The sequence below is a fragment of the Ictidomys tridecemlineatus genome, chromosome 2 (assembly GCF_052094955.1).
Source record: "Ictidomys tridecemlineatus isolate mIctTri1 chromosome 2, mIctTri1.hap1, whole genome shotgun sequence".
NCBI classification, from domain to species: domain Eukaryota; kingdom Metazoa; phylum Chordata; class Mammalia; order Rodentia; family Sciuridae; genus Ictidomys; species Ictidomys tridecemlineatus.
In genome coordinates, this window is record NC_135478.1 from 80,517,435 (window position 1) to 80,540,417 (window position 22,983).

A 22,983-nucleotide genomic window follows, 5' to 3' on the forward strand; every position below is an offset into this window, starting at 1 on the left:
CTCTAAAATATAAAAAAGGTCTGGGGATGTTGCTCAGTGGTTAAGCACCCCTGGGTTCAATCCCTAATATCAAAACACACACACACACACACACACACACACACACACACACCCCTTTCCCGTCCACAATTCCTTCAAAGGGAGCTAGGATCCAAGCCTCTCTCTTGAGCTCCATTGCTTCCAGCCTAACCCAGGCCACCAGTGCCTCTCGCCTGGACCACAGGACAGGGTCTGGACCCACCTTTCTGCATCTGCTCTTGCCCCCCTAAAATCCATCCTCACCACAGAAGCAGCCAGACCAATTTTTCCCGATTCTAACTTTGTCACGAGTCACTCTTGTCATCTACCACTGTCCCCAGGATAGACTCAGAGCCCGTTCACCTGGGTTGACCCAGTGGTTCATTTCCTCTTTTTGAAAACGGAGTCATCATTTAGCTTCCACACCACTCTTTCTCCTTCTTCTCTGCTAGCTCTGCAACTCTCAACTTCTGCATGACATTGAAGGCTTAGGGGCTCAGTGCTTGGTCCCTTTCCCTCCTTGCTCTACACTCCTTCTCTCCTTCAGTCTCGTGGCCTTAAATACCTGTTTGCTGGTGACTCCTGAATTTGTATCTCAAGTCCAGACCTGAAATCACAACTCCTTCATCCAACTCTCGTCCACGTCTCCACCTGGATCTCTAGTGGGCACCTCAGGTCAGTTCCAAACAGCTCTTGATCGTCACACCCACACACCACCCTTGCCCCACATTTTCCCCCTAAATTAAGAGCAATTCCAGAGCCAGACACGGGGGTGCACTCCTGTCATCCCAGTGGCTGGGGAGGCTGAGGCAGGAGGATCTCGAGTTCAAAGCCAGCCTCAGCCCCAGAGAGGCACTAAGTAACTCAGTGAGACCCTGTCTCTAAGTAAAATACAAAATAGGGCTGGGGACGGGGCTCAGTGGTTAAGCTCCCCTGGGTTCACTCCTCAGTACAAAAAAAAAAAAGAACAATTCCATCCTTCTGATTGCTAAAGCCCACAGACTTAGAACACATCTTAACTCTGATCTTCCCCTCACTATTGATTACTCTCTATCCATCCACAAGACCTAGCCTTAGACTCAAAGTAGATCCATCAAAATGAGGAACCTGGGGTTCCATTCCAAACAATACCGAAGGAAAGATGTGGATGGTGTATCATCAAAAGATTCCATAGGCTGATAATTGTGAGAGCTAATTGATGGTATATGGATATATTCCAGTTTTTTCTCTGTTTAAATCACACTACTCTCCCTACCTTCTCTGCTACCACTCTGATCCAAGCCACCATATGTCCTGCCTGTACAGTAGCACTAACCCTCTGACTCCCCTCTGATTCCCCTCTCACCTCCCCTCTCAACCCCTGCTTTTAATCTAATTCTCCCTTCACAGCCAGTGGGATGGATCCTGTTGATATGAAAATCAGATCATGTCCTTCCCTCTGTTCAAAACTCTCCAATGGCTCCCCATTTCATTCAGAAGAAAAACAAAGTCTTAATGGTAGCCTTCAATATCCAATACCATGCCAGGGGCAGTGGCACCTGCCTGTAATCCCAGCAACTTGGGAGGCTGAAGCAGGAGGATCACAAGTTTGAGGCCAGCCTCAGCAATTTAAGAGGCCCTAAGTGGCTTAGTGAAACCCGATATCAAAATAAAAACTTAAAGGGCTGGGGACATGGCTCAGTTGTTAAGCACCCTTGGGTTCAATTCCTGGTATCAAAAAAAAAAAAAAATCCAAAACCATTTGCCTCCCTGCTCTTTACTACTCAGCCCTAATCCTCGTTCATCTCCTCCCTTGAGCTCCATTCCAGGCACAATGATGGTCTTTAAACTCACCCAGCACATTTACCACCACAGGGTCTTTGCACTTGCTCTTTGTTCTGCCGGGAACAAACCATATACCTATGGTTCGCTCTTCACTTCACTGTCTTGTTCAAATAGCTCCTTTCCATAAGCCTTCCCTGACCACTTCATAGAGGACTGAACACTTGTGATGGTTTGGATGTGGGGTGTCCCCCAAAAGCTCACATGGGATTCAATGCAAGAGGCTTGGAGGAGAAATGCCTGGGTTGGGAGAGCCTTAACTGTAGGTCGGTGTGGTTGAAGAAGGTCGGTCCCTGGGCAGGGGCCTGTGGGGTCTGGCAAAGTGGAGATCGATCTCTCTCTCTCTCTCTCTCTCTCTCTCTCTCTCTCTCTCTCTCTCCTTTCTGATCACCATGTGAGCTGCTTCCCTCCACCAACTCTTCCACCATGATGTCCTCAAGCCCCAAGGAGTGGAACCAGCTGTCTAGGGACTGAGACCTCTGAAATCCTGAGCCCTAAAATAAACTTTTCCTCCTCTCATTGTTCTTGCAGGTCTTTTAGTCACTGTAGCAAGCGGATTAAAACAACCCTTTCTTTTCCTGCTTGGCTTTCATCCCCTTGGATTCACTATAGTTTCACCGACTCGGCCTGCTTGTTGTCTGTCTCCACCACCAGGCGCCCTGCACGCAGGGACTTTTTGTTCTGCATCCCCAGCACCTGCCTGGCACATAGTAGGTGTTCAGAAATCACCTGTTAAGTGAGCAGATGAGTGAGTGGCACTCCAGGACCGTTCCTCGCCTCCACCCTCAAGCCCCTCTCCCCACCTCAGCCCCACACCAAGGCACATCCAGTGCCTAAGTCCCTGACACATCCGGGTTCTTCAGGCCGCTCCGCCTTTATCTCCGCTGTGCCCTTTGGACCTGATTCTTACTCTTTATGAATCATGTCAAACCGGTGTCTGCCAACACTTGTGACCCGAAAGAAATTCTGCCTGGCTTCCTGCCAGGTTGTCATACCCTTTTTGTGACTGAGCACACATGGCACTGGACCCCAGGAACCCACCCACTGCTCTGGGAGCCAGCCCTGTGGGGCAGGAGAGGCTGGGCCTCCAACTTGCAATCCTCCTGCCTTAGCCTCCCAAATCACTGGGATTACAGGCACATGCCACTGTGTCCGGCAAGGTAGGTATTATCATTAAACCTACCTTATGAATAAAGACAGTGAGGTTCAGTGAGGTTACGAATCTGGTGAAGGGCACACTGGAATTCAAAGTCATCCCCACTAATTCCCGAGGTCTCCTTCTTTACTCAACCACAAGCAAGGCTCTTCTCCTTCCAAGTTTCTGTTTCCTTTTAACCAGTTGGGACAATTAAACTGATGATTCCATCCAACCCTAATCTCTCAGGGAGGTGCTTCTATAAGGTCAAACTCAAGCCAATTTCAGTTTCTAAACGTCATAAAAGGGAAACTCTAGAAATTGAGAATCGAAACCAATAGCAAGAAGGTTGGCAGGATGCCAGCCCTGTTAAGGTGGCCCCAGACCTGCGGGCCCCAGCCCAGTGTCTCCTCAGCACACTGCACCTTCTGCGGCAAGGGGGTCTTCCAAGAAAAGCAGCACATTCACCCCTGGATTCTTCTCTGTCCCTGTCCTTTATCCTTCAGGGGTCTGAGGTCAGTGGGGGAGGAGCCCCCTTAAAAAAGGGGTGTGTGTTCGGGAGCTGGGTGGGCTGGTGGCTATATATTTGCCCAGCAGTGTCACCCTCGGCAGAGATGGCCCTGGCCCAGGAGCTGTACGGTGTCCCAGCCTCCAGGCTGGACTCCTTCGTGGCTCAGTGGCTGCAGCCCAGCCGGGAATGGAAAGAGGAGGTGCTGGAGGCCGTGCACACGGTGGAGCAGTTCCTGAGGCAGGAGGCCTTCCAGGGAGAGCGCGGCCTGGACCCGGAGGCACGGGTGCTGAAGGTGGTCAAGGTGAGCCTGGGCCCCTCTGTCCTCTGGCCAGCGCAGGGGACACCCAGCACAAGAGCCCACATACCTGAGCATACCAGGGACCCCTGGCCTCAGAATTCCTGGCCCACACTGCTGACATCTCAGGACACCCCAGCCAGCTGCCCATAGCCCCACTACACCGCTGCCTTAAGAATGAGCCAATACAGGAGGGTCGCGAGTTCAAAGCCAGCCTCAGCAAGTTAGCAAGACGCTGTCTCTAAGTTTAAAAAATATAAAAAAGGGCTGGGGATGTGACTCAGTGGCTAAGAGCCCCGGGGTTCAATCCCTAGTACCAAATAATAATAATAATAATAATAATGTTAGATGCAATAGTTAATATTTAGGGTTCTGAGGGCCTAATCCCTTAATATCATGTCATCTCTAATTCTTGCATCCTGTGAAGTAGAGATGGTTCTTTTCCCATTTTACAGATAAGCATAATGAAGGCTCAGGGTCTTACGATGCATAACAACCAGATGCGAGGTCTTTGAATCCTGGTGTGAATGATCTGTAAAATATGGTTTGGGGACAATTGGGGACATTTTCACATGGCCTGGAGATTAGATGACATGAGGGAATCAGTGTTGATTTTGTTAGGTGTAATAGTAGTTTTGGGTTATGGGGGACAATGTTCTCTCTCTCTCTCTCTCTCTTTTTTTTTTTTTTTGTGGACACGATGCTGAAGTATTTAGGGACAAAGTTTCTTGCTGTAGCAGGGAGTTTGGGTGTGTGGAACTGGCCAGGTTGGATATATCTTTTTGTTTTCTTTCTGTTTTTCTACAAGCTTTAGTTTTTGAGAATAAGAAGATTTTATAATAGAGATCCAGAGAAGTGAGGTGGCTTTCCCAAGGACACACAGCTAGTATTGAAGCTGGGACTTGAATTTTGACTCCACAGCTAGGGATCGAGCCCCCTCACCAGGATTTTTCCCCAAGCACATTTTCTCGTGATTCATGTCACCTCCTATACCAGCTAGGATCAAAATTTAAAAGGACCAGAGCTCTAAAGGCCCTGAAGAATCAGTCCCAGCCAAACCTTCATTAAACACTCTGGACACACAGAGAGGGTAAAAGACTTCCCAAGGTCACACAGCAAGTTGGTGGCAAAAGCAAGACTAGAATTTGGCTTCCTGACTCCTATTCTAGGACTCCAGTTCTCCTTTTACAGGCAGCCCAGGAGGCTGAGGATAGGGGATTTACAAGTGCAAAACCACGAATTCTGACATCAGACAGTCTTGGGTTTGAGCTGGGACTTTTTGTCCTGCTGCTGCATGTCCTTAGCTATCCCATCTCCTCTCATCTACGTTTGGAGCACATAATTCTCCTCCCCTCTCCTTCACCAAGCAAATGGGACAAAAGCAGGCTAGATGATCAGTGCAGGGTAGTTGCTGAAAAACAGAAAGACATTTGTAACCCTGGCCTAGGCCTTCTTTTGGGCCTGGGGAACTTGGGCAGACCCCACCCCCTCCAGACAACTCTGAGAAAGAAGGGATGGGATGAGGTCTGGGGAGAGGAGTGCTTCAAGCAGGTTAAGTTCTGATGGCAGGAAATGGTATTTACACAAACCTCAGTTTTTCTTACAGACCACGATCCTACGCTAAAACCTCTCAAAGGTAGAGACACCCAAAGAATAATGACCAGTGAGAAAGAATGTATTTAATTATTTAGACTCTAGACTCTTCCTTCCTCTCACCTTCTGAAAACCTGGCAATCTGAGCCCTCTGCATGAGCCAATGCTTTGCCTTTGACAGAAGTGGGCTTGAATGGCTCCAATGGAAGCAAGTCACGAAGCCTGTTCTAGATTGTTCTTCCTTCTCGGCCTGGATCTTACCACTGGGAAAAGCAGAAAAGGTGGGGTAGACGTGGTCTCCAGAGGCGTTGCCCTTCGCCCACACACAGTATCCACTTCAACCCTCTCACCTGGAGTGGAAATGCTGAGTCTGAAATCCAGTAAAGTGGGGGAAAGATGGCAGGTGTCTCCTCCTCCTCCTAGGAGTAGGTTGTGACTCACAGACTCAGGTTGCCAGGGAGAAAGAGGAGGAAGAGCCGCCAGCTACTCGTGTTCTAACTCATCTGATTTCCTGGCAGACTGGGGGAGGCACGGTGAGTTGATCAACACCCCCCAGCCTCAGTATTCTCATCTGTACATTGGGGAATTCTCTTAGTAATTCCCAGCTTCATTGGTGAGTGTGATAATTTAAAGGGGTAATATACATAAAGTGCTTCCAGTGGTGCCAGACCCAAGGCCTGCTCAGCTTGTCACAGCTGAATTATAAATCCATGTGCAGTGACTCCATCTGCAAGGAAATGTAGCCCCCGCTGGGGTCTGGCCTTCCCCATCCATTCTTCCTCCAGAGATGAGAAAGAGAGGAGCCAGAGAGGTGAGGGGGCTTTGTCTATCAGGCAGCAGTGCTCAGAGAGCAAGTTTAGAATTTCAGACTATCTAAAAGCTCCCCCTCAAAATCATCCAGGCAGAGGCCAGGTCCAGTGCTGCACACACCTGTGACCCCAGTAGATCCAGAGGCTGAGGCAGGAGGACTGCAGATTCAAAGTCAGCCTCGGCAACTTAGTGAGGCCCTAAATAACTCAGCGAGAACCTGTCTGTAAATAAAATGTAAAAAAATAAAAGAGGGCCAGGGGATGTGTCTCAGTGGTTAAGTGCTCCTGGGTTCAATCCCTGGTCAAAAAAAATTTAAAAAAATCATCCAGTCTCCTTCCATTCCAGATGGGAAATGGATTCCCAGAGGGCAGAAGGATTAGCTAAGTCAAGTACACAAACAGGAAGAGAAATACATTGCTGACTTCCTGCAGCACGCCATGCCCTTGGCATACAGTATTTTATCTAATCCTCCTAGTAATCCAGTGGCTCAGCTTCCCTCATTGCTCAGAGCAGCCCTGGATCACACAGCTGAGACAGGGCAAAAGAGTCACAGTCAAAGTCAAACTGCCCCATTCCACAGCTCACGGCTCTACTTCATTCAATAGTCAAACCTGCTCCCTGCTTTTTAATGCATTGAGTTCCTTCCGATACACACCCTCAAGTCCTCAAATGCTACAGAATAGGCATTATTACAGGTTGAGAATCCCTTCCTAAAACTGCCTGGGACCAGAAGTGTTCCAGGGTCCTGAATATTCTGATCCTGGAATATTTATATGTACATCATGAGATTTCTTGGGAGTGGAACCCAACTCTACACATGAAATTCACTTCTGTTTTATAAATACCTTACTCACATAACCTGAATATCATTTTTTGAGGGGAATTACCAGGGGTTGAACTCAGGGGCATTCAAGCACTGAGCCACCTTCCCAGCCCTGTTTTGTATTTTATTTAGAGACAGGGTCTCACTGAGCTGCTGAGGGCCTCACTTTTGCTGAGGCTGGCTTTGAACTCGCCATCCTCCTGCGTCAGCCTCCGGAGCTGCTGAGATGACAGGCTTGAGCCACCGCGTCCAGCATAATTTTATACAATACCTTGAGTGCACAATTGTTTTGACTGTGACCTGTCACATGAAGTCAGGTGTGGAATGTCCGCTTGTGATGTCATGTCAGCTCTCAGAACGGCTTGGGTTTTGGAGCGTTTTGGATTTCTGATTTGGGGTGACTTGAGATGCTCACCCTGTGTTCCCTGGGAGTAGGCGTTCCTCCACGGGGGGGGGGGGACAAGACTGGGTCTCAGGAGCCTTGCAGTGCAGAATAGATAAGCAGCCTAGGCTCAGGCTGCAAACTGAGTGGCTCTGGGTGAGCGACCCTTCCTCTGGACACCTCAGCTTGCCCACCCATCCCTCAGGGTGGTCACGCACAAACTGGGAAAACGCACCGCTTGGTACACAGCAGAGGGCCCAGGGCCTCCGGGTAACAGGCCTCTGTCTCCTGCAGGTGGGCTCCTTTGGGAACGGCACAGTGCTCAGGAGCGAGGCAGACGTGGAGCTGGTGGTGTTCCTGAGCTGTTTCCACAGCTTTCGGGAGGAGGCCAAGCACCACCAAGCTGTCCTGAGACTGATCTGGGGAAAACTGTGGTGTTGCCAGGACCTGCTGGATCTTGGGCTCAATGACCTGAGAATAAGCCAAGGAGTCCCCAGTGCTCTCGACTTCACCATCCAGACCAGGGGGACCGCGGAACCCATCAATATCACCATCGTGCCTGCCTACAGAGCTCTGGGTAAGGGGAGTGGAAGCCCACGACTTCCACACTGGCTCTCTCCGGGAGACTCCCAACTTCCTCACCTGTCACTCCTGATCCCATGGAGACCTTGCAGTCCTTCATTTATGCTCCCACGCCCTGTGCTGGGGACTGAGCTTCTCCCTGAGCCCAGCATCACACATTCTGTCTGTCAAGATGCCCAACTTGGGAAACAGAAGCTTAACAAAGAATCACACAGATAAACAGATGATAAATGGTGGTCAGTGCTCAGAGGAGAAGAGTGGGGTGCCCTGGGTAGCCTGTAGAAAGGATATTCTGGAAGATCAGAGACCTAGCGAAGTAAAGGATCTAAAATAATAACCAAGAGTTTTAGTAAGTAGCACTTACTATGGGTACAGAGGTCTGTCATTTGTTAGGACCATCCTAGCAGCAGATCCTGCAGGAAGGGCCTGAGGAAGATGATCCAACCCTGGGAAGGAAGTAGGGCATTGAGACAAGGAAGGGAGCTGAGCGTGGTGGCACCCGCCTGTAATCCCAGTGACTCCAGAGGCTGAGGCAGGAGGATCGCAAATTCAAACCAGCCTCCGTCATTTAACAAGGCCCTAAGCAACTTAGTGAGACCCTGTCTCAAATTTTTAAAAAAGGGCTGGGGATGTGGCTCAGTGGTTAAGCATCTCTGGGTTCAACACTGGTTTTAAAAAAAGACAGGGGAGGGGAGGAATCAACACAAGGTACATTATTGAGCAAGTCATCACTCCTAACAACTGGGCTTCATGCCTCTGCGGGACTCAAATTAATAATATAAAGCCCATCTCAACATTATCCCAGAAGGGCTACTAGAGTGTTGATCTACAAACTTCTTAGAAGGCACTTGCTAAGCGTTGCTTCTTGGAGCATTAAGTTGATGTCGTTTATGGTTAATCCTCAGGCAGAGAGTCCTAGATTCTTGGAATAAAATATACCAGCTGATGTAAATTCTGTGTCACTCAGTGACAAAATACAGGAGATAAGCCACCCAAAAGGAGGAAAGTTTTATTTTGGCTCATGGTTTCAGAAGTTCTAGTCTGTGGTCACCTGGCCCTGTTGCTTTGGACTTTGAGGCACAGTACATCAGGGCGGCAACATGAAGTCAGGAGGCCTATTGGCCCATATTGGCAAGGAAACACAGAGCAGCATCCCTATAGCCCTTCATGGGCATGCCCCCAAAGACCTAACTTCCTCCCACTAGGCCCCACCTCTTAAAGATCTCACACCTCTCAATAGCACCACAGGCTGGCAACCAAACCTTTGAGCCCATGGGACTTTGGGAGACACTCAAGATCCAAACGGCAGCAGGTTCCATATCGTCGCCAGCTCCTATGAATTGTCCTATTAGCGTCTGCATGGAATGGTCCTTTGAAGAAGATGTCAGAGAGACAGATCTGATCTTATCAAGAAAGACAGTGCCAGGGAACTGGTTCTCCTCTCTGATATTGAGAGATTCCAATGGATCACTAGAAAGCAGTCTAAAACAGATGTTAAGGAAAACTGACAGTGTTGGGGACATCCAAGGAGGACAATAATAGTCCTGGAGTGGACTGAGGCATAGAAAGCCCGACACTGGCTCTCCAGAGGAGGAATCTCACAAGAAGGATAATCAAACCCTAAACTGTTCATATCCAGGGACATGAGGTCTCAAGTCTCCCTGGAAAAGTCACCCCAATGAACGAGTTGGCCCTCCTCCAGAGACTATTTATCCCTCGGGGGCTTCTTAAGTCAACCTCACTTTGCTTCCTCTCTCCTCAGGGCCTGCTGTCCCCAACTCCCAGCCACCCCCTGAGGTCTACGTGAATCTGATCAAGGCCTGTGGATACCCTGGAAATTTCTCCCCTTCCTTCAGTGAGCTGCAGAGAAGCTTCGTGAAACATCGGCCAACGAAAGTGAAGAGTCTCCTGCGGCTGGTCAAACACTGGTACCAGCAGGTAAGGGGGCTGCCAGGATGCGTAGAGGAGGGAGAGGTGGAGGAGGAAGGAGAGGAAAAGAAAGAGAAGGAAAGAGAAAAGTAGGTGGCCTATAGTATTTCAGTAATGAAGTGCTGGACATGCTGTGGTTCCTGTCTAATGTCAAGTTCATGTGCCCTTCGCTCCCACATCCATCCCAGCAAGCTAAGGACTCCAAGAGGAAAGAAAGACTCCTTGAATTCCACCCACATCCATCCCCCTCAATGATCCAGTTCCTCAGCGTCATGGTCATTACTGAGTTTAATCTAACGGTGTATAGAACACTAGCCTTGCAGTTAGTTCATTCTCATTTTATTTGTCTTTCATTAAGCAGTCTGTTTCTATGAAGTCACCTGCTTTTGGAATAAGTCTGGTAAAATTCTGACTCAGTCCCTTTAGGTGTCAATGTTCATTGTGTGTGTGTGTGTGTGTGTGTGTGCGCGTGCGCGCGCACGCACTTGTATATGTATATTTATTTTTAAAATTTATATTCTATTTATTTATTTTTTAATTTGTTTATTTATTTATTTTTACATGAGCTCTCTTATTATTATTTTTTTGCCTTACAATTCTTAATACACCTTTATACCACAATTTATCATATCTCTGTAGACAAGATATGTTGACACCAAATTCACATCTTCATTCCATGTATTTTGTACATTATGAGGGTCTCCTTCCACCATCCATGCAATTCCCCTTCTCCCTGCCATTCCCTCCCTTCAATATTAATCGTTGCCCATGAATTTATTTCCAATTTTACTCCATAAGTTCGCTGGAGTGGAGTAGGGAGAAAGACATTGCCCAAAGATAAATTATACAGCAAATGAGACCACTCTAATTAAAAAAAAAAAGTGATATAAATGTGTTTTTTTTTTCACTTATAAAAACAATGAACCAGCAGCTTTGGTTTTACAACTTTAATTATGAGACAAAAATAAACACGACAGAAAGTACACCAGTCAGCCAGCACATAGTCTCACAGGATTGTTTTTCCGGGAATTGTATTTAACAGAGCACACACACACACACACACACACACACACACACACACACACACTGATTGATTTAAATGCATAATAACATGTAAGACAATAGGTGTGAGGCTCCCAAGAGATATCAGAATTCTCAAGACAAAGAAAGAACAATCAAAACCCACTGACTACTGTCTCCTAGGGAATAAATGGGTGCCATCTACCTCCAAATAGACACCAGCAAGTGGTCAAAACCTAAAACTGGACTCACAGATTATATCATCAGGGGTGTAGTGGCCCCAACCAAATCAAAACAAGAATCAGAATCAGAGATAACAACATAGCCAGATGTGGTGTCGTACACTGCAGTTCCAGCTGCTTGGGAGATGCAGGCAGGAGGATTGCTTAGCCCAGGAATTTGAGACCACCCCGGGCAACATAGCAAGACCCTGTCCCAAAGAAATTTTCAAAAAACAAGAAAAAAAGAAACTCATTTATTAAGTGAAAGCTTGCAGAGAATTTGCAAGGGAATCAGGTTGCAGAAGAAAAGGATTAACCCAATAAAATATATAAGACACAGTACCAAGATGACGAGGTCTATAGCTAGGCTCTGTTGACAGTGGAAAATTGTTTTCTCAGATGTTTATCGTTATCTAGAAAGGTTGTAAAAGTTAGAGATCCAAAATATGAGGAAGTCATAGCATCTGCTACAGTTGGACCTTACCTGTCCCCCAAAGGCTGGTGCATTACAGGCTTGGTCCCCAGCTTAGTGCTAATTGGAGGTGGACCGTTTAAGAGGTGGGGCCTGGTGGGAGGCCCTCAGGTCATTGGGGATGTGGCCTTGAAGGGGGAGGACCCCACTCCTTTCCTCTTCCTCTCTGGAGGTGAGTGGATTTGTTCCCACCTAGATGTTTGGCCTTGCCACAGGCCCAAAGTCAATGGGGCCCGTCAATCAGGGACTGAAGCCTCCAATATTCTGAACCAAAATGAGCATTTTTAGACTGGGGTGGTGGCTCAGGGGTAGAGCGCTTGCTTGCCTCCTCGCACTGGTGCAATCCAAAGCATCATGTAAATTAAATAAAGGTATTGCGTTTATCTACAACTGAAAAAAAGATGAACTTCTTCTCTTTATAAGTTAATTATCTCAACTTTATTTCTTTTTGAAGAGGGGGCAGGTACTGGGGATTGAATTCAGGGGCACTCAACCACTGAGCCACATCCTCAGCCCTATTTGGTATTTTATTTAGAGACAGGGTCTCACTGAGTTGCTTAGGGCCTTGCTTTTGCTGAGGCTGGCTTTGAACTCGCCTTCCCCCTGCCTCAGCCTCCCAAGCCACTGGGATGCAACACCATGCCTCACTCAACTTTATTTCTTCACAAGTTGATTATTAAGTTGTTATGAAGACAGAAGACTGATTAACCCACCCAGCATCCCTGAACATCAGCCCTAGAGGAGTACATAGGTCTTTTTTAAATAGCCTTCCAAAAATTCTTAAGGAATGAAATTTTTTGTGGGTTTTTGTTGTTGTTTTGGTTTGAGACAGGGTGTTCCATGTTGCCCAGTCTGGTCTTGAACTATGTGTTCAAGGGATCCTCCTGACTCAGCCTCCCCAGCAGCAGTAATTACAAGGCATGCACACCCTATCTGATGTATAGGATTCATTTTTCCTAAAGTTTACATCTGAACGACTACAGGCATTCTGTATTTTGGGAATATCTAAGTTTTAAGAATGTAAAATCTCACTGGTATTGGAGAAAACAACATTTTGGGGAGAAAATAAATTGTATTGACATGAGTTTAAATTCCAACAAAATTATAATTGATTAATTAGGATTTATAACATTGAGCATTAAGTGTGGATTCATGAAAAGCTATAGCAAGTTATAAATAAATTTGAGTTAAATTAAAAACGATTTTAGGTCAGGGATAAAGTTGTTTTTTGTAAGGAGTCACTGACCTCTAGGAAGGCTCCAAGTTCCATTTATTTGGGAAACTAGAACAAGGCTTTCCTATGACCCTGTGGCTTTCCTGTGTTTGTTTGTTTTAAGGTCAAAGTCTTGTGTCTGTTTTTGTTGCTGTTTATGTTCTTGCTGCTACTGTTTAACTATGGGATGTGATACACTCTTCATTTATAATGGCCACAAGAAAGATAGCAATTTTGCTTTCACAGATCAGTAGCTGGATATTTGACAAAAATTTTCACTTTCTAACTGACTGTTTGAAAGGCTTTTTTTCTTTTTTTTTTAAAGATGGGGGTCTCACTACGTTACCCAGGTTGACCTCAAATCCATGCTTCTCCCATTTCAGCCTTCCAAGGAACTGAGATTAGCGCAAGGCTGAATATTAGAGGTTTTTCAGACAGGAAGTGATCAGTGTCAGTTAAAATGTTTTTGGAGTTTTTTGTTTTGTTTTGTTTTGCAAGTTACAGAAAAAAATACAAAAAAAAAAAAAAAAAGAATTCTAATTTCTGCCACCTACTGGTTGTATGACTGTGATCAAGTCACCTTCCTTCCCTGGGCCTTGGTCTTCCTTGTAGTGGCAAAATGGCCACAGTTGTTCCTGCCCTCACATCCACACACAAGAAAGGACTTCTCTTCCTTCAATCTCTTAATAAAAGAACTATGCTCTAATTGAATCATCCTCAAATTACACACTTTTCTCTTGAATCAGTCATTTGGCAAGAGGTAAAAGTTTATGTTGTTGGATTTGTGCCAACTTTGGAGTTAAGAATAGAATCGGGCTGGGGTTGTGGCTCAGTGGTAGAGCGCTCACCTAGCATGCATGAGGCATTGGGTTCCATCCTCAGCACCACATAAAAATAAAATAAAGATATTGTTTCCACCTAAAAAGAAAAGAAAAGAATAGAATCAACCCCACCCAAACAGTATGGCTGCAATACAATGGTATAGGAAATAATGTCTTCTAAAGTCTATCCCAAGGTTCACTATAGAACATTACCTCCCTCAATCCCTCAATTGTTAGTGAAAAGCCCTTTATTTAAAGAAACCCTTCCCAAAAGCTCAGCACATTGAAACAGATTAAAACAGTGCTTCTGAGGCTGAGATGCTGGTGGCAGGTCCAGCCAGCTCACTCCTTAGGCCACATCTTCACGACTCCACGCCATGAGTTATGTTTGTTAAGAACAATCGAAACACTGCACTAACCCAGCCTTCTAATTCTAAAATGAGAAAACCAAGGCCCAGGGAGGGAAGGTGACTTGGCCACAGCCACACAGCCAATAAGCAGCAGAATGAGGCCCAGAGTTTGTGGATTTCCAGCTTCTAGTCCAATGCCATCATCACATATAAACTCGGGGTCTCTCTGTCTTCCCATCTCTTTAAACAGTACGTGAGAGACAAGTGCCCCAGAGCCAACCTGCCCCCTGTCTATGCCCTTGAACTGTTGACCATCTATGCCTGGGAAACAGGGACTCAGGAGAATGAGAATTTCAAGCTGGACGAGGGTCTCAGCACAGTGATGGAGCTGCTCCAGGATTATGAATTCATCTGTATCTACTGGACCAAGTACTACACACTCCAGCACCCAATCATCCAGGACTTTGTCAGAGAACAGTTCAAAAAAGAGAGGTATGGGCCCTGCTTACTAAGTCTCACATAAAAAAAAAAAAGAAGAAGAAGAAGAAGAAGAAGAAAGAAAGAAAGAAGGGAGGGAGGAGAATTGAGGGAAACATGGTATGGAATTGTCTGCATTGACTTAAGTACCCAGCAAGGCTGCCACAGTAGTTGACCCTGAGATTCTCAATGGCTCCAGTTAGTGTCTCACGTTTGCAGATCACCGTGAGGGGTTATGAACTTTTCCCTTGTCCTCAAAACAACCCCTCCACCCTCCCTTAGCCCTCTGGCCCTCAGGAGACCATTCCAGTGCTTTTTAGAGATGCATTAGAAAAGATTCTTGGAGCCTCCAGTTTGAGTCTCAGCTGTGTCATTTTCTCATTGCTATGCAATGGGAAGGTCCCATACAGGACTTCCACAAGGGTCACCGAAAATCAGCGAGAAAGATCCGCCATATCTAGTGTGGGGCAGATGCTGCAAAAAAATGCTCACTGTTATAGACCTCGAATGCCCTTGGCTTTTATGGCTCCGGTGAGAGCTGGCTCAGCTTCCAAGTGCCAGCACCTGCACCCCTCTCCCCAGCAGGAGCCCCTCTGGAATAACCCTCAACTAATAACTGGAGGGAGTTTGTGAGAGCACCCCAGCTCCCGCTCACCTCAGATGAAGGAACTCTGGGTCTCCTCTTCCACACACAGGTTCCCAGGGTTCCCTGGCAGGACAAACCTCTAGCTGCTACCGTGGTAATGACCTTGATATCACGTCCCCCTTCTTAGGTTTCCTTCCTTCTCTTGTCTGACTCCCTCACTCCTTTCTTAGTGTTTCCCAGGCTCTCCTTCCAAAAAAGCCAAATCCTTATTTGGAGATCTGCTTCTGGGGGAAGCAGATCAATACTTTGCAGTAGAAATTGTAATATTCCATTATGTGAGTATTGGGGGGTTCATGCAAGGGGAAAAAAAGGAGGGTCTTCTTAGGGGGAGAGGATTATCCAGAAAAGTGCAGTTATAAAATAACTTCAGGACCTTAGGCAGACTAGAGCCTGATTCTCTTTCCTTATCCCTCCCCCCCGCTCCCCCTCCCCCCCTCCTTCTCTCTCTCTCTCTCTCTCTCTCTCTCTCTCTCTCTCTCTCTCTCTCTGCCCTTCTCCCCTGCCTGTCTCTGCTCTTTTTTCCTGGCAGTGCTGAGATCCACCCCAGGGCCTCCTGCAAGCCAGGCAAGTGCTCAGTGCTCTACCACCGGGTTCCCCCTCCAGTCCCCTCTGCTCCTCCTCCTTATCCTGCCCTCTTCTTCACCCCAATTAGTGGGGGCCCCCTCTCATCCCTGGGCCAAACCCAAGAGGAAACCAGACCAATCCCTGGTCACAAGCCCTGTGTGGCAGATCACGTGCCCCACCACGGGATGAGCCACTCTGCCTTAGATGTCACAAGTCCCATGGGAGGGCCTGCACTGCTCCCCTGGCCTTCAGATAGGACCACCCCAGGGAGCAGGGCAGCAGAGGCCAGTGTTGGGAATAGCCAGCAGGGAGCCCAGAGTGTCCCATCCACCCAGCAGCCTGCTCTCAGGTTCTCTCACACAGTCAGGCTCCCAGAACAAAAGATCCTGGAGAGAGAGGCCTGGTCTTACCCACCCCTGCTGCCATTCCCAGATGGCCCACTCAGCTGACATTAGTTGAAATATTCATTCAACATTTATATAAACGAGAGAACTGGCAGCAGCCCAGCCTCCTCTCGGTCAAGGCAGTAGGATTAGAATGAGGAAGAACCCTAGCTGCTAGTCGTGAGAACAGGAAGGTGTGTGTGCCTCCATTTTCTCACCTGTAAAATGGGCCCAACAAGAGTAATACTGGTCCCTACTTTGTAGATTGTTGTACGGAGTGAATTAGGTTCATGTACAGAGGGTTTGTCTCTAGAGCTTCAACGAAAGTCCACTGTTGGTGCTGGCACTGTTACTATGACCCAAAGCCACTCAGCTGTGCTAGCCTCAAACTGGCACTGTCTGCTCTGCCTCTGAATGGCACACCTGCCTGAGTGGGTCTCTATTATTGCTCCAGTGTGACTTTTAAGGTCTCACTCGCTCCATCCTAAAATTTCTTGCAATGATCTAGAGAACACCCCAAGATGAATTTTTGGAAATCTGATGGTCTCTGTCCTCTTGCTCTGATCTTTCTGGACCTCCTGAACTCGGAGCCTGAGGCCCTGGACCTACAGAGGCTTGCTGGTTTGAATAGATGGTGGCTGGGAGGCTACTCTGGCTCACAGTCCCCAAGCCAGAAGGAGCCTGGGTATCCCATCCCTGTGTTGCAGGCCCATCATCCTGGATCCGGCGGACCCCACCCACAATGTGGCAGAAGGGTACAGATGGGACTTAGTCGCTCAGAGGGCCAGACAGTGCCTGAAACAGGACTGTTGCTATGACAGCAGAGAGATCCCAGTCCCCACCTGGACTGTGAAGGTAATGGCTCCTCTTGAGTCCACCACAGGCCTGAAGCCTGTTGATCTATCTGCTTTTGTGCCGATGAAGAACAGCGCTTTACAATGAGACAGAGGGAAGCCCGGTGCACCGCCCACTGGTTCCATAAACCTAGGAAAATTCTTTGACTAAGATTCAGATTTCCGATCTTTAAATTCTCCTCCTTTTCTTTCTTTTCCCCCATAACCTACTGAAAAAAATCAGTTCCATGTCCCTGATCATTCCTTGCAGAAGCTGAGCTTGCCAAGTCAACTCAATCAGCTCTTAGGTTCCAAAATTGGAGCTGGGAGTGGGGGAGGGGCAGCATCAGGGATACAAAAATAAGACGTGGTCCCTAGCCTCAAAGAACTCCCCCGATGCTGTTCAGAAGCAAGTCCACTAAACAAACTGCACAAAACTGATGGAACAATTACCAGAGGAGACTGGATACTCAGAAAAAAGAAATTACTAAGTTATTATGCAGTAACAAACCTACAGTACAGGCAAAGATCATCATAATCTATTTAATCCACATATTATATTTTACAATTTGTATAGTGCTTATCCAGGAATTGTCTCAGTTGATCCTCATGGGCAATTCTAAAAAAAAAAATGGAAATTCAAACATTATCATTATCTCCATTATAATATAATAATAATATCACTATTGTTGCCATTTAACAGGTGAGGAAACTGAGGCTCAGAGAGGTTAAGTCAATTAATCAAGGTCACACTGCTCAGAGTCAGCAAAGTCAGGATTCACAGCCAGGACTTTGTAGAGCTCAAAAAAAAAAAAAAGGAAATATAAATGATTTTAAAGTTACCAGAGAAGATTCCTTGAAGGAACCAGGGCTTAAGGTGAACCCAAAAGACCTCACCTTGTGTCTTTGGATGCTCTGATATAGATGCTCAGAACAAAGGACACTCTAGATTGAGGGCTGGAGTGAGACTAAAGGATAAAGGACAGGATGTGGGAATGAGCAAGGTTCTGTGCAGGAACCCATCAGAGCAGAAGGCAGAAGCAAAAACAGAGGCTCTATAATAAGGCACAGAGGGCAAATCAGGGGTTCACCAACCACATGAGGCCTACAGGTATGCTGAAAATGATATGCCTCTGGGTTTTTCCTAAATATTAAAAAAAAATAATAATCGTGCACACATTTTTATCTGGAAAAATGAGAAGACTTTGCAGCGCTCGACCTAGATTCCTGCCCAGAACTGCGGGGCCCTTACTCCCTCTGGGACTAATATCCAGTGATCACTTAGCCCTGCTTAGCCACAATGGTTTCATCCCTAAAAACGGGGGAGATCCGACCTCCTAGGGCTGCAGTAAGAAGAAAACCGCATTCAGACTAGAGCAGGGGACGCCCAGCCCCTACTGCTGCTGGTTGGGTTGCTTTTGCAAAGAAAAAGGTGAAGGGAATTTTTGCACGTAGGGAAGCGTGAAGGTAACCCCTCTCCCTCTCTCCCCCTCTCCCCTCCCTCTCCCCCTCCCCTCCCTCTCCCCCTCTCCCCCTCCCCTCCCTCTCCCCCTCCCCTCCCCCTCTCCCCTCCCTCTCCCCCTCTACTCTCCTCTCCCCTCCCCCTCCCTGCAGGCAGCGAGAGACATCCAGGTGACGGTGCAGCAGTGGGGTTGCTCGGATCTCGTCCTCTGGGTGAACCCTTACGCGACCATAAAGAAGATGAAGGAGAAGATCCGACGGAGCCGGGGCTGCGCGGGTCTCCAGCGCCTGTCCTTCCAGGAGCCCGGGGGCGAGCGGCAGCTGCTGCGCAGTCACTGCTCCCTGGCCTATTACGGGATCTTCTCCCACACCAGCGTCTGCCTGCTGGACACCGTCTCCCCCGAGATCCAGGTCTTCGTGAGCAGCCGGGACGGTGGGAGCCACGCCTACGCCGCCCAGCCCTCCCACCTGGTCCGCAGCCTGAAGGAGCAGATCGAGGACCGGCAGGGGCTGCTCCGGGAGCTGCAGCGCCTCGAGTTCCGGGGCCAGGTCCTGCAGGACTGGTTCAGTTTGGGCTACTACGGCGTCGGAGACAGCGACACGCTCACTCTGTCCCAGAAGAAGGCAGGAGAAGCCCGGTTTCCCTCCTGCTAGTTTCCTCCGGGAAGCTTCTCTGTCTGCATCTCTGTCTTCTAATCCAGACCCCGTCCCACATCTTCACCGACTTTGTCAACACCTGTACTGGCCCTGCCAGTAGGGGAGGGGAAGAGGTGCGAGAGACTAAATATACAAATGGCCCATGGCCAGATCCTATGTGACAGTAAAACTCTGACCCACAGCCTCCACAGCAGCCAATGGAGAACCAAGTCCAGGACTAAGGCAATCACTGCCAGTTTCTCTAATTTCCCACGCCACCTAGAACTCACTTTCCATTTAGGACCAACCAAAGAAAACCAAATGAGCTCCCCAAACCAATCACAGAGGTAGTCTGCTTGTAGTTGGCACCTACAACTTCCCAGCGACAACCAGCTTGATCAGGCTATGCCTGAAGCCTTCATCATTTATCAGGTTCACTGTAAAGTTTTCCCATTCTCCTGCCTGTTCTGCGTCTCCGTGGAAGGCAAAGGATGGTGCCTGAAAGTTGGGAATAAACAACCTCTGTTCTCATTTGGGTGGTCATTCATTTCCACAGGTGCTGATGCCGTCCTAATGGGTATTATTTAATCATTTGAACCTCTCAAATTTGAGTCCTCAGGATTGAAACGGTCTTTAAAATATTTAAAAAGGGCTGAAGATGTGGCTCAGTGGTTAAGTACCCCAGGATTCAATCTCCAGTACCGAAAAGAAATAAATGAATGAATGAATTATTGAATAAATCAGTCTCAATTCATTTTCGTAGCTCTAACAAAATACCATGAACTCAATGGCTTATAAATAACAAATGCTTATTTCTCACAGTTCTGAAGGCTGGGAAATTCAAGATCAAGGTGCTAACAGATTTGCTATGTGGTAAAGACCTCTTCCTGGTTCTTAGATGGCAGCTTCTCACTGTGTCTTCACATGGTGGAAGAGATGTTAAAATAAACAACTAATTAATTTTAACAACATGGTGGATGAAGTGAGGAGGAGGTCTCTTTCATGAGGGCCACTAATCCCAATCATAAGGGTTCTGCCCCTCATGACCTACTCACCTTCCAAAGGCCCCACCTCCTGAAATCCTTGGGGGGTCAGGATTTCAATACAAGAATTTGGGGGACACAAACATTCTGATCATAGCAGTTACCTTTCTTTCTTTCTTTTTTTGATAGAAAAGTCAAGGCCAGAGAATCTGTTTGAATGATGTTTTGACACACTCATCCTAAGAGATAAACAAAGCATTCCAAAAAGACAAAACTTATTTTGTTTTATCTTCCACCCGCGGAATATCTTAGACACAGAGATTCTTATTTGTCTGTCTTGGGTCAGTGCTGGGAATCAGTATTTTTTTAAAATACTGATTGAAAAGTCCTGGGCTGGAAAACTACCGAGTTTCCCATCTGAATTAGCCAGGACAATACATCTCACATTTTACACACAAATCACAGGAAGAGCTTCTCAGAATGCAGATTCTGATCTGGAAGGTTAGTGTTGAAGCCAGACTTTTCTGCATTTCTAACAAGCTCCCAAGAATTCTGCTGCTACTGGGGCCATGAACTAAGCTCTCAGCAGCAAGGCCCCAAGGTATTTCTGGGCCCCAAATCTGATAAAAGATTCTAGTTCAGTTAGAATTAGAAACCCCACAGTTTAACAAGTTCCCTAAGAAATTATTCCAGTAATTTCTATGCCCACAGATGGACATAGAAATTACTGGAATAAATAAATAATGTCTAAACTACATGGGATCAAAACCTGAACGTGGTTGGAATGTGGTGTGACCTCAGGCAATTCCCTTCAGCCTTGTGGGTCTCATTTTTCTCATCAAGACAAGACTGGAGAAGTTCATCTCCTGGATTCTTCACGCGCTCACGTTGGAGGACAGCCTCCACCTTCTAGGACAGTTCCGGGCCCACAGCGTGCCTGAATCTGAAGACTACAATCCCCATAATGCCCTGCGCTTCTCCACCCTCACGTAGGGCCCTGTGGGCGGGTCCACAATAGAGGCGTTCCCGCGAGCCTTTGCGGTAGCCCAAGATGGCGGCCCCCGGTGGCGCCGTGAGGGATTCAGAGAGTAGTAGCAGCAGCGAGGAGGAGGAGCTGGCGCGGTGCCGTGAGGCTGCGATGTCGGCCTGGGACCTGGAGCAGCGCCCGCGGGGAGCAGAGAAACCACGAGCCGGTAGGGGGTGTGTTCTGGGAGGCTTCCGTGGGGCGTGAGTTCTTCCCTTAGGACCTGAGAGCATGGGTGGTGGGGAGGGAGTCCTCTTTCTAGGTGCAGTAGGGAGGGTCGTTCCGTGGTCCCAGCGGGAGAAACTGAGACACCTCAATGTCTCTCGACTGCATTTTCTGCGGGACATCCTTACAGCCTCCTCTCTGAGAGGACTAGCAGCCCTGCTCCCTTCATTTTCGCGCCCAGCCTTTCCGCGCCTGCAGTGCATTCCCTACCCTCTGGATGCCTGCAAGCTCTGTCCACGTCTCTCAGTCCTTGTGTGACGGGGGCTCCCTAGTGCCCTGGGGATAAATCTGAAATCCCTCAACATAATCGTGGTTAGAATCCTTAGGGTCCTTGTATTTGAAGTGGAAAAAAAAAATATTGTATCTTTATTTGCATTAACCCCTAACTAAAATGTAGCAGCTCTTTCCGTCATGTGCATGAGCAACAAGTCACAGTTGCTTTGACGATACCTGTTACTTTGTTACAACATGAATCACCAGATTTTCGAATTGCATTGCAATCTTTGTCCATATATCGAAATATTTTTCTTATTCACATTATGTTGGAAAGAGGTCATTTATACTCATCCCCTTGCTTTAAAAAACAGTGAATTTTAGACCCATTACTAGATCTTATTTAATAAAGATCTGCATTAATTAAAAAAATATGCATTAATATAAAAAATTTGGTTGTTTACTATTAAGAGAGCTAAATTTCAGCGTTATTGGGGTTTTCCATGAGTCAGTATGTTGCATTTTATGACCAGAACCATTCTGAGAAGGGATCCAGGCTTCATGGTGCTGCTAAAGAAAACTAAGGCAAAGGGCTGGGGCTGGGGCTCAGTGGTAGAGGGCTTGCCTAGCACGTTTGAGGCTCTGGGTTGGATCCTCAGCACTACATAAAAATAAACAAATAAAATAAAGATATTATGTCCAACTACAACTAACTAAATAAGTAAATAAAATTAAAAAAAGAAAACCAAAGCAAAGAAAGGTTAAAATCCATATATTTGGTCACCCATTCCCTGCCTGCTTCTCCCTAGTGCTCTTGCCATTCTCCACTTCCCACAGGTAGAGGCCAAACTACACCCTACCCATTTACCTCTGAACACGGAGAACTGCAGTTTTTCCTGCAGTTTTGGTAGACAAATCTGCTTCTCTGTCTCCATTTCCACTCACTAGCAGTAAGAACTTGAGCATGCTGTTTACATCCTGCTGTACCTGAATTTCCTCTTATAAGGTTGGGAAGTTACTGAGATGATGCATCTGCAGTGCTTGGCACATAGGAAAGGCCCGGTAAATGGTGGCAAATGTGTGGTTGATTTCTGTACATGGACTGCTTGCCTCTCCCCCAGACTTAACTCTTGCTCATCCTTTAATGTAACGAGACAAAACCACTTTGGGAAAGCTCTCTCAGTCTTTCAAGTTGGGGTTACCTGCCTTGTGTGTCCCCCATCATTCTTTGTGTGATTCCCTTTGTAAATAGTACTTTCATCTTTTCCTGCAATTTACCTCTTTTTTTGTCTTATCTTTTTCTCCTTTAATTCTGCATCCCTAGCCAATATTTGCTGCACAAATACTTATTGAGAGGTTATGTGATATGAACTTCATGGCCTGTTCTTTCACCATGGTATTCCCAGGACTTTAGCACAGGGCTCGAATAAATGAATTCGCACAATGGGCACCTCACTGATGAGAGAGGCCGGGATTACAGCCAACTCCCAGTCTAAAGGGTTTCTGTGGGCAGTAGTAAGAGATGAACACCTGAGAAGTGGT

At 47.2% G+C, this 22,983-nt stretch overlaps 2 protein-coding genes and 1 long non-coding RNA gene across 7 annotated transcripts in view; 2 read left to right on the forward strand and 1 right to left on the reverse strand.

Annotated features, from left to right (window-relative positions):
* The first annotated feature begins 3,566 nt into the window (after positions 1–3,566).
* On the forward strand, positions 3,567–19,527 carry LOC101964051 (2'-5'-oligoadenylate synthase-like protein 1). 3 transcript variants are annotated; one of them, XM_078038987.1, is made up of 6 exons: positions 3,567–3,786; positions 7,683–7,965; positions 9,733–9,908; positions 14,247–14,488; positions 16,774–16,921; positions 18,514–19,527. In XM_078038987.1, exons 1-6 carry the CDS (start codon positions 3,589–3,591, stop codon positions 19,012–19,014), a joined length of 1,548 nt encoding a protein of 515 aa, XP_077895113.1. In that variant the 5' UTR covers positions 3,567–3,588; the 3' UTR covers positions 19,015–19,527. The 3 variants fall into 3 exon arrangements, with proteins under 3 accessions (XP_077895113.1, XP_077895114.1, XP_077895111.1); XM_078038985.1 differs by lacking the exon at positions 7,683–7,965 and having other exon boundaries at positions 3,578–3,786; XM_078038988.1 differs by lacking the exons at positions 14,247–14,488; positions 18,514–19,527 and having other exon boundaries at positions 3,577–3,786; positions 16,774–16,916.
* LOC120891292 (uncharacterized) lies at positions 17,429–18,724 on the reverse strand. Its single transcript, XR_005735671.2, has 2 exons — positions 18,586–18,724; positions 17,429–17,518 (listed from the first exon to the last, which is right to left on the reverse strand). It is a non-coding gene; the product is annotated as an uncharacterized LOC120891292 (long non-coding RNA).
* A 1,459-nt stretch (positions 19,528–20,986) lies between the features above and the next one.
* The window catches only part of C2H12orf43 (chromosome 2 C12orf43 homolog), a 32,488-nt gene continuing 30,491 nt past the window's right edge, over positions 20,987–22,983 (forward strand). For all 3 annotated transcript variants that reach the window (XR_013434675.1, XM_005336793.5, XM_021734230.3), the window contains exon 1: positions 20,987–21,172. Coding sequence is in view for 2 of the 3 variants with exons in the window: in XM_005336793.5 (XP_005336850.1) it covers positions 21,031–21,172 (142 nt within the window). In the remaining variant the exon portion in view is untranslated. The remainder of the gene's footprint in view (positions 21,173–22,983) is intronic.